The sequence below is a fragment of the Leptonychotes weddellii genome, chromosome 7 (genome assembly GCF_054177405.1).
Source record: "Leptonychotes weddellii isolate Sample4059 chromosome 7, ASM5417740v2, whole genome shotgun sequence".
In the NCBI taxonomy this organism is placed as follows: Eukaryota; Metazoa; Chordata; class Mammalia; order Carnivora; family Phocidae; genus Leptonychotes; species Leptonychotes weddellii.
Window position 1 is genome coordinate 7,280,251 of NC_138375.1, and position 15,409 is coordinate 7,295,659.

At 39.5% G+C, this 15,409-nt stretch overlaps 1 protein-coding gene across 4 annotated transcripts in view; it reads left to right on the top strand.

The window, feature by feature from the left end:
* The window catches only part of MARCHF6 (membrane associated ring-CH-type finger 6), a 75,372-nt gene that overhangs the window by 38,436 nt on the left and 21,527 nt on the right, over window positions 1–15,409 (top strand). For all 4 annotated transcript variants that reach the window (XM_081825876.1, XM_081825875.1, XM_081825873.1 and 1 more), the window contains exons 7-17: window positions 1,249–1,438; window positions 3,092–3,153; window positions 3,733–3,765; window positions 4,874–4,925; window positions 6,889–6,947; window positions 8,371–8,451; window positions 8,722–8,790; window positions 8,871–8,945; window positions 10,221–10,355; window positions 12,195–12,314; window positions 13,490–13,590. In XM_081825876.1, coding sequence (XP_081682002.1) covers window positions 1,249–1,438; window positions 3,092–3,153; window positions 3,733–3,765; window positions 4,874–4,925; window positions 6,889–6,947; window positions 8,371–8,451; window positions 8,722–8,790; window positions 8,871–8,945; window positions 10,221–10,355; window positions 12,195–12,314; window positions 13,490–13,590 — 977 coding nt within the window. The remainder of the gene's footprint in view (window positions 1–1,248; window positions 1,439–3,091; window positions 3,154–3,732; window positions 3,766–4,873; window positions 4,926–6,888; window positions 6,948–8,370; window positions 8,452–8,721; window positions 8,791–8,870; window positions 8,946–10,220; window positions 10,356–12,194; window positions 12,315–13,489; window positions 13,591–15,409) is intronic.

The window sequence follows — 15,409 nt, forward strand, 5'->3', positions numbered from 1 at the left end:
AGTCTCATCGTGGGCTGCCCCCACCCCTGTGGCCCCCGTTCTCCAATGTGGCACCTGCGCTGGAGTCTGAGTTCTGTTTCCCCAGAGTTAAAGAATGGAGGCTGAACGGTACCAAAGACACAAAGAAATAGAGAAGTCCAGAATGATCAAATAAGGTCACCACCAACTGAGATGATGGCTGAGGAGCCAGGGATCATCCTGAGAAAATCTCCCCAGGTCCAGGTTCCACGAGAGCCTTCTGGGCTTCCACCATATAGCCTTGATGAAGACTATGTCGAAGACTTTCAGATCATTCCATGAAGGAATTCTTCCGACCCTGCAGCCTCCAGGCAGGGGTTGCAGCTGGGCCCAGGGAAGTCCTTAGACCTTTATAGGAGCTTGCTGGACAGTAGCTGAGACCCAGTGTTCACGTAGAGGAGCAGACTGTGGAGATGCTGGTGCAGAAGTAATTCTAGGTTGTCTTGCCTCAGGAGCTCAGAGCTCGGGTACAGAGATGTCAGCCTGGGGTCGGAATCACTGGCTGAATCTTCGCTGCTCCCTTCTTGCTCAGCCTGCATGTGAAAAGTAACCAAAGTTCTCTTTGTTGCAAGATCCAACTGCAGTCATGGGAAATCTGAACCTTGGTTTTCTTCGAGTTTGTCCTTGACTGGCTGTACTAAGAATAAGTCAAAACTCGTATCTGGACCTCTTGTTGGCTGAGGCAGCTCTATTTCCTGAAACTGAGCTCCAGAAGGAGTTTCTCTGCCCTTTTGTTAAGATAGACAGCTTGCTCCTTTTTTTTACTCTGTTGAATGCCTCCTTTTTTGCGTTTTGTGACATGTTATAATGTATTGTTTTTATGTATCCAAAGAGGTAATGGCTTTAACTTTCTGAATTCTTGATTCTTGCTCTGCTGGCATGAATAGAAACTTCTGTAACCCCACTAGTAACTGGTTTGGGATGTGCTTGAAGTGTTAAAGTTAGCCAGATTTGTTGACCCATTTTCTGTAATACTTTGTGAAATCCCTAAATTATACTGAATGAATATATACACTGTGAAGTGTGTTTGTTCATGTTCTTATATGCTGAGTAGATCCAAAATCAGATGCTTGTAGAAAAGATGACTTTGAAAGGTCTTTTTTTGGAGTTTTAATAGTTTGTGTTTGTTTGCTAGTTTTGTTTTTTTTTTTTAATAGGAAGAGTGCGATTTGGAAATAGAGCAGAACTGAGACAAATTAGCTACATTTCTGGGTTCTTCTGTCATTTTAGGCTCCAGCAGGAGGAAATGGTGCTGAAAATGTTGCCCCCGACCAGCCTGCTAACCCACCAGCCGAGAACGCCGTGGTGGGAGAAAACCCCGATGCCCAGGATGATCAGGCAGAAGAGGAGGAGGAGGACAATGAGGAGGAGGATGACGCGGGCGGGGAGGATGCAGCCGATGCCAACAACGGGGCCCAGGGTAATAGATGCTGGCCCATCCTTACCCTTCCTTTGTGACCATGAGTCCATTTCCAGCTTTCCTTGAGGAGAAGGACTGGAGTCTTCAAAATTTTATGGGTTCCGAGTTCTGTTTCTAACCTGTTTTTACTTTATTTTGGCAGATTTATTTATGGATATACATATGTGTAAATATTTTTTTGTGTGTGTGAAGCAGGGCACATTTTGTGTTTTTTTATTCATTTAACTTAAAAAAGTTTATTTATTTATTTATTTGAGAGAAAGCAAAAGTGAGAGAGCACGGGGAGCAGGCAGAGGGAGAGGGAGAAGCAGACTCCCCGCTGAGCAGGGAGCCCCATGTGGGGCTCGATCCCAGGACCCTGGGATCATGACCTGAGCCGAAGGCAGACACTTAACCGACTGAGCCACCCAGGCGCCCCTCATTTTATGTTTTAAAATCCTACTCTACACAGGACTTTTATAGGATGGCTAGGAAGAAATTATTTGTAAATTGTACTAGACTCTGATTTTTTTAAAGGAATTTGATACAGATTACTTTATTTCCTTCCATTTCTCTTGAGTCAGCACAACTTTTAATATCAAAGAAGAATTCTTGAAGGTACATTGCAGGACAGATGCCATGAAGGAAACCATTGTCTCATTTTCTAGCAGTCTAACTCCAGATTCTAAAGAAGATCCAGGACCGTGCCCGCCAGTCAGCCGGGGTAGCTCACCATCCCCACTTCTCCTCCTGCTCCAGAGGTTTCCTGTCCAGCACTGCAGTGTCTCCAGGTCCGCTGGACATTGCTGGTGTCTGAGTGTCTCCTGGTGCCAGGCACTCAAACAGGTCCCTGCCTTCATGGAGTTTCTGGTCTAGTGAAGAAGCAGGAGTACCCAAGTGCACAAATACCTTGTGACACGTTGTGATAAATCTGCAGGTTGCTCTGAGGATGCTGTTGGGAGAGTCTGTTTTAAATAAGATTCTCCAGGTAGCTCAGAGTAAGTGATATTTGAGGTGAGACCTGAAGGATGAGAACAAGCACGTTGTGGGATGGGAGCAAGGGACCCTTGTAGGGAGCAGCAAGTCTGTCTTCAGAGGCTCAAGAAGGCAGCCTGCTGCCACCCTGGTGCAGCCATCCTTTCCTTCTCTTCATCTTAACACAATAGTTTCATAGTGCGTAGCTTCTTTCTTCCACTCGTGCTCTACATAGTGTTCGTAGTGCTCTCCTGCCTTTAAAATCTGGTCGTGGTTTTTCTGTTACACTAAAGAACAAAACAAAATCCAGGTTTAACCTCCTCCCCAGCCCCGTTGTATGATCTGATCCCTGTCTGCCTTTCATACTGTATCTTCTACCACTCCCTCCCCACCCCCGGAGAATTCTTGTCCCCTGGCTTCCTCGTTTTTCTCAAATTTTCCAGATTCATTCTAGATTCATAGAGTTTAAGTTCCTGTCTTTCACATAATTCTATTTATTTCCTTTCTAGCACTTAACCACAATCTAGAATCACCTTATGTGTGTTATGTTTATGTGTGTGTATTCTTATTACCTAACAAGCAAATAATGTGGTTTAGCTTCTCAGCAGCAGCTTGCAAAACACCAAATTAAAAGCATATGTTTTATTATTTATGGTTCAGGTTCCATCAGTAATCTTTCAACTATAATTATATTTCCAGATGACATGAACTGGAATGCTTTAGAGTGGGACCGAGCTGCAGAAGAGCTTACGTGGGAAAGAGTAAGATTCTTTCTGTCATGCATTCTAGTGTTTTAACCTTAAACTATGTGTTAAGTTGGGCATATGTGGATGCATATGTGGATGCATACACCAATTTTGTGGCTACAGTCATTGGAGGTTGCAGTAGAACTTTAAGTATTCTAGAGAAAAGTGATGTGTTGTTTGTAGTGAAAACATTAAAAATATTATAATCTATTGTTGACTATTTTTCTGTTTTTTGGCCTTTAATACAAACAAATTGTGGACTTCTGTAAAATGAAATAACAATTTAAATTGAAATATTCTGATACTGCAGTTGATATATCATGAAATCTTGGCTGGCTCCTTATCTAATGTAAGAATTAAAACCATGGGTGGAACTGTTTTGACTTTACAATCATATGATTTGGAATAAAAGGAGGCCCAAATATGAAACTCCCTAATAAACAAGTTTCTTACTCTCTGAAAATGGTAAGCTGTATTGGAAAGTAGTAGGTAAGGATTATGTTTAAATATAATTGAAAGTGAGCCTTTTTTCTAAATAGAATAAAAAATGCTGTTGCATCTTGAATTTATGCATATCGTTATTATTTATTTCAGATGCTAGGACTTGATGGATCGCTAGTTTTTCTAGTAAGTAAAGCTAATATTTTTTAAAAATAGAGTTGTGACTTAATTATTTATCTTAATGATTCAGCGATTTCAAATTTATAGTATGTCTGGCTTTTTATACTAAAGGTCACCATGCCCTTTGATTTTTGATTACTTGATATGTTGAAGAAAGTCTGTTTTGTGCATTGAAAATACTGGCAAAGAACAAAGGTAATAGTATTTAAAACGGTCATTATTACGTACTTGATTTTTAGAAAAGAAAATAAAATAAAGATTTAATGGTAGTTAAGAAGAACTTGGTCTTCTTTTAAACCTTGCAGTATATTAATTAATGCTTTGCAGTGCTCATAGTGAGACCCAGTTTCATGTGTTAGGTTTCCACTGTTTGCCCAACCTCACCCATCTTTACCTTATTAGTAAGGAGGGGAGGGATAATTCTTTAAAGAACCTGTTCTTTAGGGGAAGTGATGCTCTTTTCAGGGTCTGTAGTTTAAAATCACTTGGGATTTTTAAGTGGCTTTGGGTATCAAGATGACTTTAGCTACTTGTCGAAGAACCCCTACTGACTGAAACTAACATAAGGTAGCAATCATGTTGGTGATAATGCATAATGGGGGAAGGGGTGGATGAATGGCCAAGTGAGAATGAGTATTCTAAGACCTCTACTAAGAAAACGAGGATGCCATAGGCAGAAAAGGGACCAAGGAAGAGAAGTGACCTTGCAGAAGCCATGAGAACAAAATGGACCCTGGAAAGAAGCACTGTTTGATTTACACTGATGTGAAGTTCGGAATTAATGTGATTTTCAAATTTTCCTCCATTTGGAATTTTTCAGCATCATTTGATTTAAATGAAATCTGGCTATTTATGAAAATCTGTGTAGTTTGTAGTGGCTTACTAATTTCTGAAGAGGAAATGTTTATGGATTGATTTTTTTTTTTTTCCGGCATGTAACATTATGAACTTGAATTTTATTAGGCTTAGTTTTATGAGCTGTTTAATGAAAAATGAGAAGTTGCACGTAATGAAATCTCAACATTATGGAGTGAAAATTTCAGTCTAAGTGGAGTAGTCCAGTTAGACATGGAAGAAGAATTGACTGTGTTTTATTAATGCTCTTTTCCTTTAGGAACATGTCTTCTGGGTGGTGTCTTTAAACACATTGTTCATTCTTGTTTTTGGTAAGTGGTGGTTATAATGCTGTTATTTATGGTAGTATGATAGGAGTTCAGTTTTCTAGGAGCCTTGTTATAGGTTTTGTTTTCGTTTTTATTTTTTATTTTTTATTTTAAAGATTTAATTAATTTATTTATTTGACACAGAGAGAGAGGGAACACAAGCAGGGGGAGCAGCAGAGGGAGAGGGAGAAGCAGACTCCCCGCTGAGCAGGGAGCCCTACGCGGGGCTCGATCCCAGGACCCTGGGATCATGACCTGAGCTGAAGGCAGACGCCCAATGACTGAGCCACCCAGGCGCCCCGTTTTGTGCTTTATAATACACATAATATGTTAGTAAAATGTGTGTATGATTTACAAATTTCAATATGTTGGGAATACTTATTCAAAAAAATTTCTGCCCATGGAATGATTAAAAAGGTTTGGTGGCGGGGCACCTGGGTGGCTCAGTCGTTAAGCGTCTGCCTTTGGCTCAGGTCACGATCCCAGGGTCCTGGGATCGGGCCCCGCATCGGGCTCCTTGCTCTGCGGGGAGCCTGCTTCTCCCTCTCCCACTCCCCCTGCTTGTGTTCCCTCTCTCGCTGTCTCTGTCAAATAAATAAATAAAATCTTTAAAAATAAATAAATAAATAAATAAATAAAAAGGTTTGGTGGCCCGATCCCTGTAGATTCACTCTGACTTTTGTCTTAATGATTGAGTCCCCCTCCCTGCTTCCCTAATAATCTATGCTGTTCAATTAATTTTGCCATAAGGAAGATGTAATTAAATTTTATTAAGAAAAAAAGTAAAATTTTATTAACATGACACGAAAGATTTGAAGAAAAGAGACTACAAAATTTTTACTCTGAAAATGTTAAGGATATTTTTTCATTTTTTTTAATACTTTTTTTAAGATTTTTTATTCATTTATTTGACAGAGAGAGCACAAGTAGGCACAGTGGCAGGCAGAGGGAGAGGGAGAAGCCGGCTCTCCACCTAGCAGGGAGCCCAAAGCGGGACTCGATCCCAAGACCCTGGGATCATTACCTGAGCCAAAGGCAGACGCTTAACCGACTGAGCCACCCACGCGCCCCAAGGATATTTTTTCATTTAACCCCATAGTATTATTATCACACTGTACTAAATTAGCAGAATTTAGTGTTTCCTGACAATCCATCATATTAAAAATTCCTAGATCGTCTCCGTAAGTGTCATTTTACAGTTGGTTTGTTTGAATGAGTATCCAGATAATAAGGTCTACACGTTACTTTTGGTTGTTAAGTTTAAGTTCCTTTTGATCTAGAATATTCTTCTCTTTGCTCCCCTCATCTACTCCTAGCTTATTTTGCCATTGATTTGTTGAAGAGACTAGGTTAGCTGTCCTGTGTCTTGCCTTCTACATTTGTCTAATTGTTTCCTGTATGATGTCTACCGCCTCACTTCTTTGTTTCCATATTTCCTTTAAACTGGAGCATCTAAGTAACATCTTAGTTAACCTGAACCAGTTTGTTCAGAAGAAGCAAGACAGGTATGCAATTCTGTCCCTCCAGTTAATCAGTTTTCAGGGTAAACAGTTGATGGGCTATTTCCAGGGGTGAGGAAAGGGGTTTTTTTTTTTATGTTGCCTTTTTTCCCTTTGTGTTGTTTTTGGCTTTCCCCTTTTTGAGTATTATGAACTCATGGATTTGTAAAGCATTCTGTGTGTTTCCATCAGTTTTGGTCATTCTTTGATGCTCATGTCATCCTTTCCTTGGCCAGTAAGACCCTCTTCATGGTGGTTCCTGTGTCCTTTTGTCATGAGCCTATTAGACCTTGATATCTTTGTTGTTCTCTGGTTATAGAGAATGTCCTAGGCAGTACATTTTTGGCCCCAGTTCTGGAATCTTCCATTTCTCCAAAAAGCCCTGGTTTCTTTTACTGTGGGTTGGTACTAGGAGTGTTCATTGTTTTGATTTTGAAGTTTTCATTTAATTTTTCTCCCCCTTTTAGCATTTTGCCCTTACCACATTGGTCATTTCTCCCTGGTTGGTTTGGGATTTGAAGAACACGTGAGTATAATACTTTTACACACTTACTTTCATTTACTTGCCCCCAGACTTAATATTTGTTGAGTAAACGATAGTTGTAAAGTTACTTCATTTCTCAATTTGCCTTACGCAAAGGAATAGTTATCCAACATGATCTCATTCTTTTTTTTTTTAAACTAACAGTAGCTCAAGACATAGTAGGTCATGTTGCCAGCTAAGGAAAATGTGTCCTGAATCCCATGGTGTACTGTCTTCCTTCCTGTTGGGTGGGCCAAAGGCACACTACTGGAAAGTTTCTTAAGGCTGATTTTTGACCCATTCCATTACCTTGCTTCCTTCTCTCCCTTTTCCTCAGCTTTCCCATAGTGAATTTAGAAAAGTAATAGTATATCAGTCAACTAAAAAAAAAAAAGGATGGGTCTGTCTTGGAATGATAGGCTTACAGTGTTTTCTAAATAATTTGTTTTAATTTTGACATTTTGTTCTTGTTTTTAGATAGATAAATATTTGAATGGTCAACTACAACTTTTTTTTTTTAAGATTTTATTTATTTATTTGACAGAGAGAGACATAGCGAGAGCAGAACACAAGCAGGGGGAGTGGGAGAGGGAGAAGCAGGCTTCCCGCAGAGCAGGGAGCCTGATGTGGGACTCGATCCCAGGACCCTGGGATCATGACCTGAGCTGAAGGCAGACGCTTAACAACTGAGCCACCCAGGCGCCCAACAACTACAACTGTTTTGCAGGGGCCCCAGAAAGAACTAGTCTTTTAAGGATGAGGTGACATTTCTGGAATGTTCTGTTTAGTTTGTGTCTGTGAATCCTGAAAGATCACATTCTGAAGTGTTCTGAAAGAGCAGAGAGATGTGTTACAGTATTTAACACAGCTCTCAGTTCTCACTGGTTGAACACAAGAACTTGAAAAGTTCAGATACATGCTTTGGAAAAATTGAATTTCCAAACTGTCAGCACTTGCTGTCTGAAATTCAGGAACCTAAAAATTTGTCACTGTCCAAATTTTTACTTTCTGTAAGCTGAAAATGGAACGGATTTGGAGAGCAGGGGAAACTTAAGCAGTCCCTCCTTAGGGCAGGAGGTGAGGTAGCTAAGGCATACCTGGCAGGTGGGCTGCTTGCACAGTGTGCTGCTGCTTTCATTGCTCAGCCCGCGGTCCCCCTCAGGATGGAGTAGAGTGCAGACTAGTGTCGTGCAGCTTTTGTTTTTGTGACGTTCAAATCACTCTACTTTTATTTTGTCTGCCTGAGTAGATCGCTGACAGTGGGAGAATCTGGTTTGCAGAGATGTCATTCAAGGGGATTTTATGGTTGTCTAGTTGTAAGTTGCTGAGACAGTTCACTTTGAGTCTTCTCGGATTGTTTAATACATTGTTAAGCTGGGACGTAGGCCAGATGGTAGAATTAAATGCTATTTATTTTTATTTCCAGGTCCAAGCATCTCATTTTGAAGGTTTAATCACAACCATAGTTGGGTATATACTTTTAGCAATAACACTGATAATTTGTCACGTATCCTTTAATGAACTAACATGGATGTTTGGTGATATTATTATTCATACCAAAGAGTTGTTCCTGTTAAGGACAAAACTGTTTCTCTTCTTCTGTCCTCTCAGTAAAAGTTGTAGCTATTTGTAGTGAGGATGAGGGCAGACGAAATATGAAATAAATTAATTCTGTCAAATAATACGTAATTATTTAGGCAGCACAGGTACTACCTAAATAAGTACCTGTTTTTTTGTACCTTTGAATGCTCGATTTTTCCTTGACTAGATGCTGTAGGGCTTGGCAACTCTTGTTAAATTTCACAGGTCTCGTCGTTTGCTGGGAGTCTGCTATATCGTTGTTAAGGTAATTCCTGTTATAAGTTAAAACTGGAAATGATTTCTCCCCATTTGGATGGTATTTGATGGTTTTTGTCTTTACTTAAGGTCTCTTTGTTAGTGGTGGTAGAGATTGGAGTGTTCCCTCTCATTTGTGGCTGGTGGCTGGATATCTGTTCCCTGGTAAGTTTATTATTCATTATCATATAATCTAATAATGTAAAGGTGTCAAAAAGGGAGATCTTTAGAGTGGATTCCTTTTAAAGGAAACTCTGTGTGATAATAATTTGCCTTTTTTTTTTTTTTTCCTGAGAATGGATCATTGTGAAATGTTAATGTTACTAATTTTTCTTGAGTACCTGATTTTTTTTGAGGCTTTGTGCAAATTTTTGATGTCAGAGTATTTTGACTGGAACCTTTCTAATAACCAGTGAAGAATTTTCTTATTCATTTTACTCTTCTAAATTTTACAGTAATGCCAAGACATTATACACATAAGGAGAACAATCTGATAAGAACACTGTCTTTGTAATAATAAATTCAACTCTAACCATTTCTTTTAACTAAGCTGCTCAGTCCTGATTATAATTTTTAATTGCTGTCAGTGATAATCAGGTTTTGACTTTTCAAAAATATTTTGTATGTAGAAAAGCTGCTTTTGGTTCTGAGATAACATTTTCACCTGTACCTTACTATTAAAACTTGTCAGGAAGGGCACCTGGGTGGCGCTGTCTTTTAAGCGTCTGACTCTTGGTTTTGGCTCAGGTCGTGATCTCAAGGTCGTGAGATTGAGCCGTGTGTGGGGCTCCGCGCTCAGCGGGGAGACTGCTTAAGATTCTCTCTCTACCTCTGTCGTTCCCTCCTGTGCACGTGCTCTCTCTCTCTCTTTAAAAAAAAAAAAAAAAAGAACTTGTCATGAATGTAGACCTGTAACCATGGAAAGAAGGTATTTTTTTAAATTAATTAATTTATTTGATAGCGCACAGCGGGGAGGGGCAGAAGGAGAGGGAGAAAAACCCAAGCAGACTCGGCGCCAAGTGCAGAACACAACATGGTGCCTGATGCGGGGCTCCATCTTAGGACCCTGAGATCAGATCTGAGCTGAAACCAAGAGTCAGATGCTCACCCACCTGCACCCCTCAGGCATCCCTGAAAAGTTATCGTTAACCAAAAATGGTTCTTCAGCAGCATTAGTAAAGTTCTTAGTCACCAACTGGTTCATCAGTCTTTTCTTCTTACATTTAAAATTTTAAAGTGTCATTATACATCTTTGAAATAGTATCCAGCCTTACATCATTTATATTTCTGTGACACCATGAAATGGCATTAAAAGAACTGTAGTCCTAGAACATCACAACCCATACACATAGTGATTTATTCACTTCCTGGAAGATGGAGATGTTAATTTGGCAAATGTAAGTGGTACAAATGTCTCTCACCTGTTCTGTTTTGATTTAGGAAATGTTTGATGCTACTCTGAAAGATCGAGAACTGAGTTTTCAGTCAGCTCCAGGTACTACCATGTTTCTGCATTGGCTAGTGGGAATGGTGTATGTGTTCTACTTCGCCTCCTTCATCCTCTTGCTGAGAGAGGTAAGTTCTGCTTGGAAACGCCAACGCTGTAAATTTATGGGAAGGACTTTTCTTTTAACCGCAAGTCGTGCCTCAAAGGCTATGATGATTTCCTAACTAATTTTCTCTATTATTTTTGTCTAAGAAGGAATAGCTGATACGTGAGTTTGGCTTTATTTCTTTTAAACTCTTTTTAGTCATTTGTCTCAAAAATTGACAAGTTTTATTATTTCTAAAATTTATGAGTTTGAAAGATGAGTAGATTGAGGGAAAAAACTAAAAGCATTTGCTTTATTTGGTAGTTATTGCGACCATCCTCTCATACAAGTTTTTGGAATTTTATGTGATGTGAGTCTGTCTTGGACTTCATTCAAGGAAATAACGGTGCTGGAAATACCAAAAGGGATATGGTTTTGCAGGATCAAAATGTAAGATACGTAATCAGGCACCTTAAGTATGGAATTACAGTGAGGGTCCTTTATGATTCCAGCTCACTTACCTGATGGGTACTTGTTCTCGTCCTATTTTTAGAATATAGTCCTTACTGATTTGAAGAGACTGAAAGTAGGGTCAGTATTTAATTAGTATATGTCTCAAGCTCAGTCATTCTGATGCAGTGGGAAGTATAAAAATGAGTAATTTTGACAAGTATACTTGCTGCTGTGCATTCTTTCCTCAAATATTACTGCATGTTCACTCTGGGCCAGACACTGTGCTGATGTATAATAGTAAGAAACAAAGACAGGATCCCCATTCTTTTTGATCGTATACCCTGGGAAGGAATACAGCCATCGGACAAGTCAGCTTACTCTACATTGAAAGAGGTGATGGAGAAATGCAGGGAGGAGAATGTGCAGGGCTGCCGGAGGAGGCTGACTAATCCAGTGTGAATGGAATACAACAGCATCAAGGCTTAATGCTATTCTCGGTGTACTTTGTTCTTTGAGATATTGAGGAGTTAAGAAGCGGGCTGGGGTCAAAATGTTCTCCTGAATTATATAGTGTAAGTTCAGTAAGGTCTGTTTGCAGATAAAACTTGTATTCTTTCTTTGAAACAAGTGATTGAGACTAACTTAATCTTTTCAAAACTGTAATTATGTATAACCTCTGAAATACACTGTTAAGTGATAAAATGTTTTTACATGAAGTTTTTCATCTCCTCGGTGTGGTGGTTTTTTGTTGGTACAGAATCCTAGTATTGGGGAACTGGATGGAACCTTAGAGGTCGTATACCCCCTCACTTGGAAGATGGAGAAATACAGTTTGGGCAGTTGAGAGGCTTTACACAGGGTAACTCAGTGAATTTGAACCACCCAGGGCTGATACCCAGACTCATCCATTGCCCCGTCACCCACAGCCTCTTGGGTTGATGATTTCCATTGAGAAAGGGAAAAAAGATGTAGACAGTAGAATGAAAATGCTGAGAAGCTTTAGGGTTTCTTAATTAACAAGATAACTCCTCTCAGGAGTGTAAGACTGGAATCAGATCTTCTATTTAGAGCATTTATAAATTGCAACATAATTCTTTTTTTACGAGATGATGCAATATAGTGACAGTGTTTTTAAGAAAAGTATTTACTTTTCACCTCAAAGACTTAGATTTCTTGACAAATTGTACTTAATAAATTTTTTTTCATTGAATGATGAAAAGCATCAAAGGACGTCAAACACAAGATAGTTTTCATATAGGTCCTGATTTAGGAACTTGTTTTCATAGGAAAGCCATGTGAATTTTATGGGGCCCATTTTATTATGAAGCCAAAATTTTAAGAGCTTATTTTTATGTTAATATTTTAGCTCATATACGGAGTCTGAAGATATTGGTAAAAAAAATATATATATATATATATATATTTGCAGGTACTTCGACCTGGCGTCTTATGGTTTCTAAGGAATTTGAATGATCCAGATTTTAATCCAGTACAAGAAATGATCCATTTGCCCATTTATAGGCATCTCCGAAGATTTATTTTGTCAGTGGTAAGCATACCTTTTTATTGATTTTTAAGTAAAGTGTGCTACCCTTTTGTTTTGTTGGGGATTTTTTGGGTCAGGGACTGGTAGAGTAAATATATTGAATAATTTATGTTTAGCAAAGCTTGTAGAATTTCTTTGTCAAATAGTTGTTTTATTGGTTACTTCGATAACAAATAAAATGTTTACTAAGACAAAAATGCCCTCTAGTTTTTTAGTAGTATAATTGCCAAATTATGGGTTTCTGAATTACATTTAATATGCATTGGAGCAGTGGAGATTCATTAATAGCTTTTAAATTAAACTCTTTATTTTTTTAATTTTTAAAAAAAATTTTTTTTTAATTTATTCATGAAAGTCAGAGAGAGAGAGAGGCAGAGGCAGAGGGAGAAGCAGGCTCCCCGCCTAGCAGGGAGCCCGATGTGGGACTCGATCCCAGAACCCTGGGATCATGACCCAAGCCGAAGGCAGACGCTCAACCTTCTGAGCCACCCAGGCGCCCCCTCCCCTTTTTTTTTTTAAGAGTTTATTTATTTATTTGACAGAGAGAGATCACAAGTAGGCAGACAGGCAGGCAGAGGGAGAGGGAGAAGCAGGCTCCCCGCGGAGCATGGAGCCCGATGCGGGGCTCAATCCCAGGATGCCGAGATCATGACCTGAGCCAAAGGCAGATGCTTAACTGACTGAGCCACCCAGGTGCCCCTTAAATTAAACTCTTACAGAGGTATGTCAAGGCTTCTTCCCACCTGGAAGAAGAAATTACCTAGTTAAAACTGAAGTTTTTCCAAAATAAAATTTAAAAAGCAATATTGTGCCGTTTGGAAAGTTTGTAGCCATTAATATGGGTCATGTCTTATAATACTTATAAGTGATTTATTAAGTTGCAGACAACTCTGGTCCTTCTTTGTAAGTTTCTGACTCTCTCTTCACATACCATGCAGTGATTATCCTTTGTGGCTCCTGTGTTTGAGCCCTTGTGTCCTAGAGAGAGAGAGGAGCAGCCTCCCTAGGAATGCATTCTTTTCACAGAGTGACCCAAGTATATAGTGTGTGGAGTGAGAACACTCTGGACCCTGGGTGGGTGTAGACTTGGATTGTGTATCGGTTGGGTATGTGCAGGAGCCTGCTTGTCTCTCATGGGAATGATTTACAGTGCTGTCATGCCTTTTTTCTTACTGCAGATTGTCTTTGGCTCCATTGTCCTACTGATGCTCTGGCTTCCTATACGTATAATTAAGAGTTTGCTGCCTAATTTTCTTCCATACAATGTTATGCTCTACAGGTGAGTTTTTGAAATTTGGAAGCTTTACTAATTTATTTCTGTTGATATCCAGAGTCCATACATTTAAAACATTCATTTCTAGGGGCACCTGGGTGGCTCAGTTGTTAAGCATCTGCCTTCGGCTCAGGTCATGATCCCAGGGTCCTGGGATCGAGCCCCGCATCGGGCTCCCTGCTCAGCGGGAAACCTGCTTCTCCCTCTCCCACTCCCCCTGCTTGTGTTCCCTCTCTCGCTGTGTCTCTCTCTGTCAAATAAATAAAATCTTTAAAAAAAAAAAAAACAACATTCATTTCTAAACAGATACTGGAAATCATTTGATAGTTGAATTTGGTCATTTTTGATTATATAAGCATTAGTTTAGCATTTACATTTTCCAAAGGAAGACTTACTTATTTTTCTGCAAATGAAGTGTGCCTTTGTTCAGCATTGAAATGTTTACCATACTTAATGAGAGCATGTTAGCCACAGACATCTTTATATGAAAACCATATCATATATACCATAGTTGCATAGTTAATTATAGATTAAAAGTAAGATATAAGGCTTATGGTTATAAAATCTTTTTGATTTAAAAGCTTAAGTCACCAAAAACCTGTTTTCTACGAACACTCCTCGTGTATTCCTTTTTTTAGTGACTTGCATTATCCTTTCAGTTACCTGAACAGAAATCTGCCAGGAAATTTGGATTTCTTCCTCAGATTTCTTTTCTTTTTTCAAGATTTTATTTATTTGACAGAAAGAGAGAGAGAGCACAAGCAGGGGGAGCGGTAGAGGGAGAAGGAGAAGCAGGCTTCCCGCTGAGCAGGGAGCCTGATGCGGGGCCTGATCCCAGGACTCTGGGATCATGACCTGAGCTGAAGGCAGATGCCTAACCGACTGAGTCACCCAATTATTTCTAATTGGTCTTTAAATCTTTTAAGTCTCATTTTATTTTTTTAGAGATTTATTTATTTATTTTAGAGAGAGCATATTAGTGGGGGAAGGGACAAAGAGAGAGGGGGAGAGAGAATCCTCAAGTACACTCCCTGCTAAGCATGGAGTCCCAAATGGGCTTGCTCCCAGGACCCTGAGATCATGACCTGAGCTGAAATCAAAAGTTGGACACTTAACCAACTGAGCCACCCAGGCGCCCCAAGTCTCCTTTTAAAAGATCTCTTATCTAATCCAACTTGATTTACCACTTCCTTAGTTTAGGCCTTCCTCTTCTTCTCCATTTATAACCCATCCTTAACACCCTGCCTCTCCATAATCTACGTGATAATATCTGGGTCATTTAGAAAGACACGCAAGGCTTGGCATAATCTCACATTGACTTTCCAGCGTCTTGTCCCAGCATTGTCTGACTTGAATTCTGTTCTCCAGCCATGTTCCCCTCCATTAAGTCTCCCTAAAATACTTAGCTATCCCTTGTTTTTCCCTTTCTGTTTGGGATAACCTTCCTCCCCCTGTTTGCCTGGCAAGCTTTTGTTATCTTTCCTCAAAATCCAAATTAAGGTTTTATTCTCTGAGTTTTTCCCTAACTAAATCATTACTCCCTCCTTATGTATTTGGATCTGGTCATGGAACCAGGAAGCACAGGTTTTGGCTTTAGATATTGTTAGGATAGACCCATTTTGGTAGTCAGTTATACCTAGAAGTTTAGCAAAGTTTTTGGACTACATAGTGGTTTTTACTCCCATTCTTCCATTAAAAACAATTGAGGGCCCATGATATGCCTGGTACTTTTCTGTGCACTACATATATAACAGTGAACAAAACAGAATCAGGAAAATTCTGTTCTTGTAGCACTTATATTTCAGTGAGGGGGAGACAGCCATAG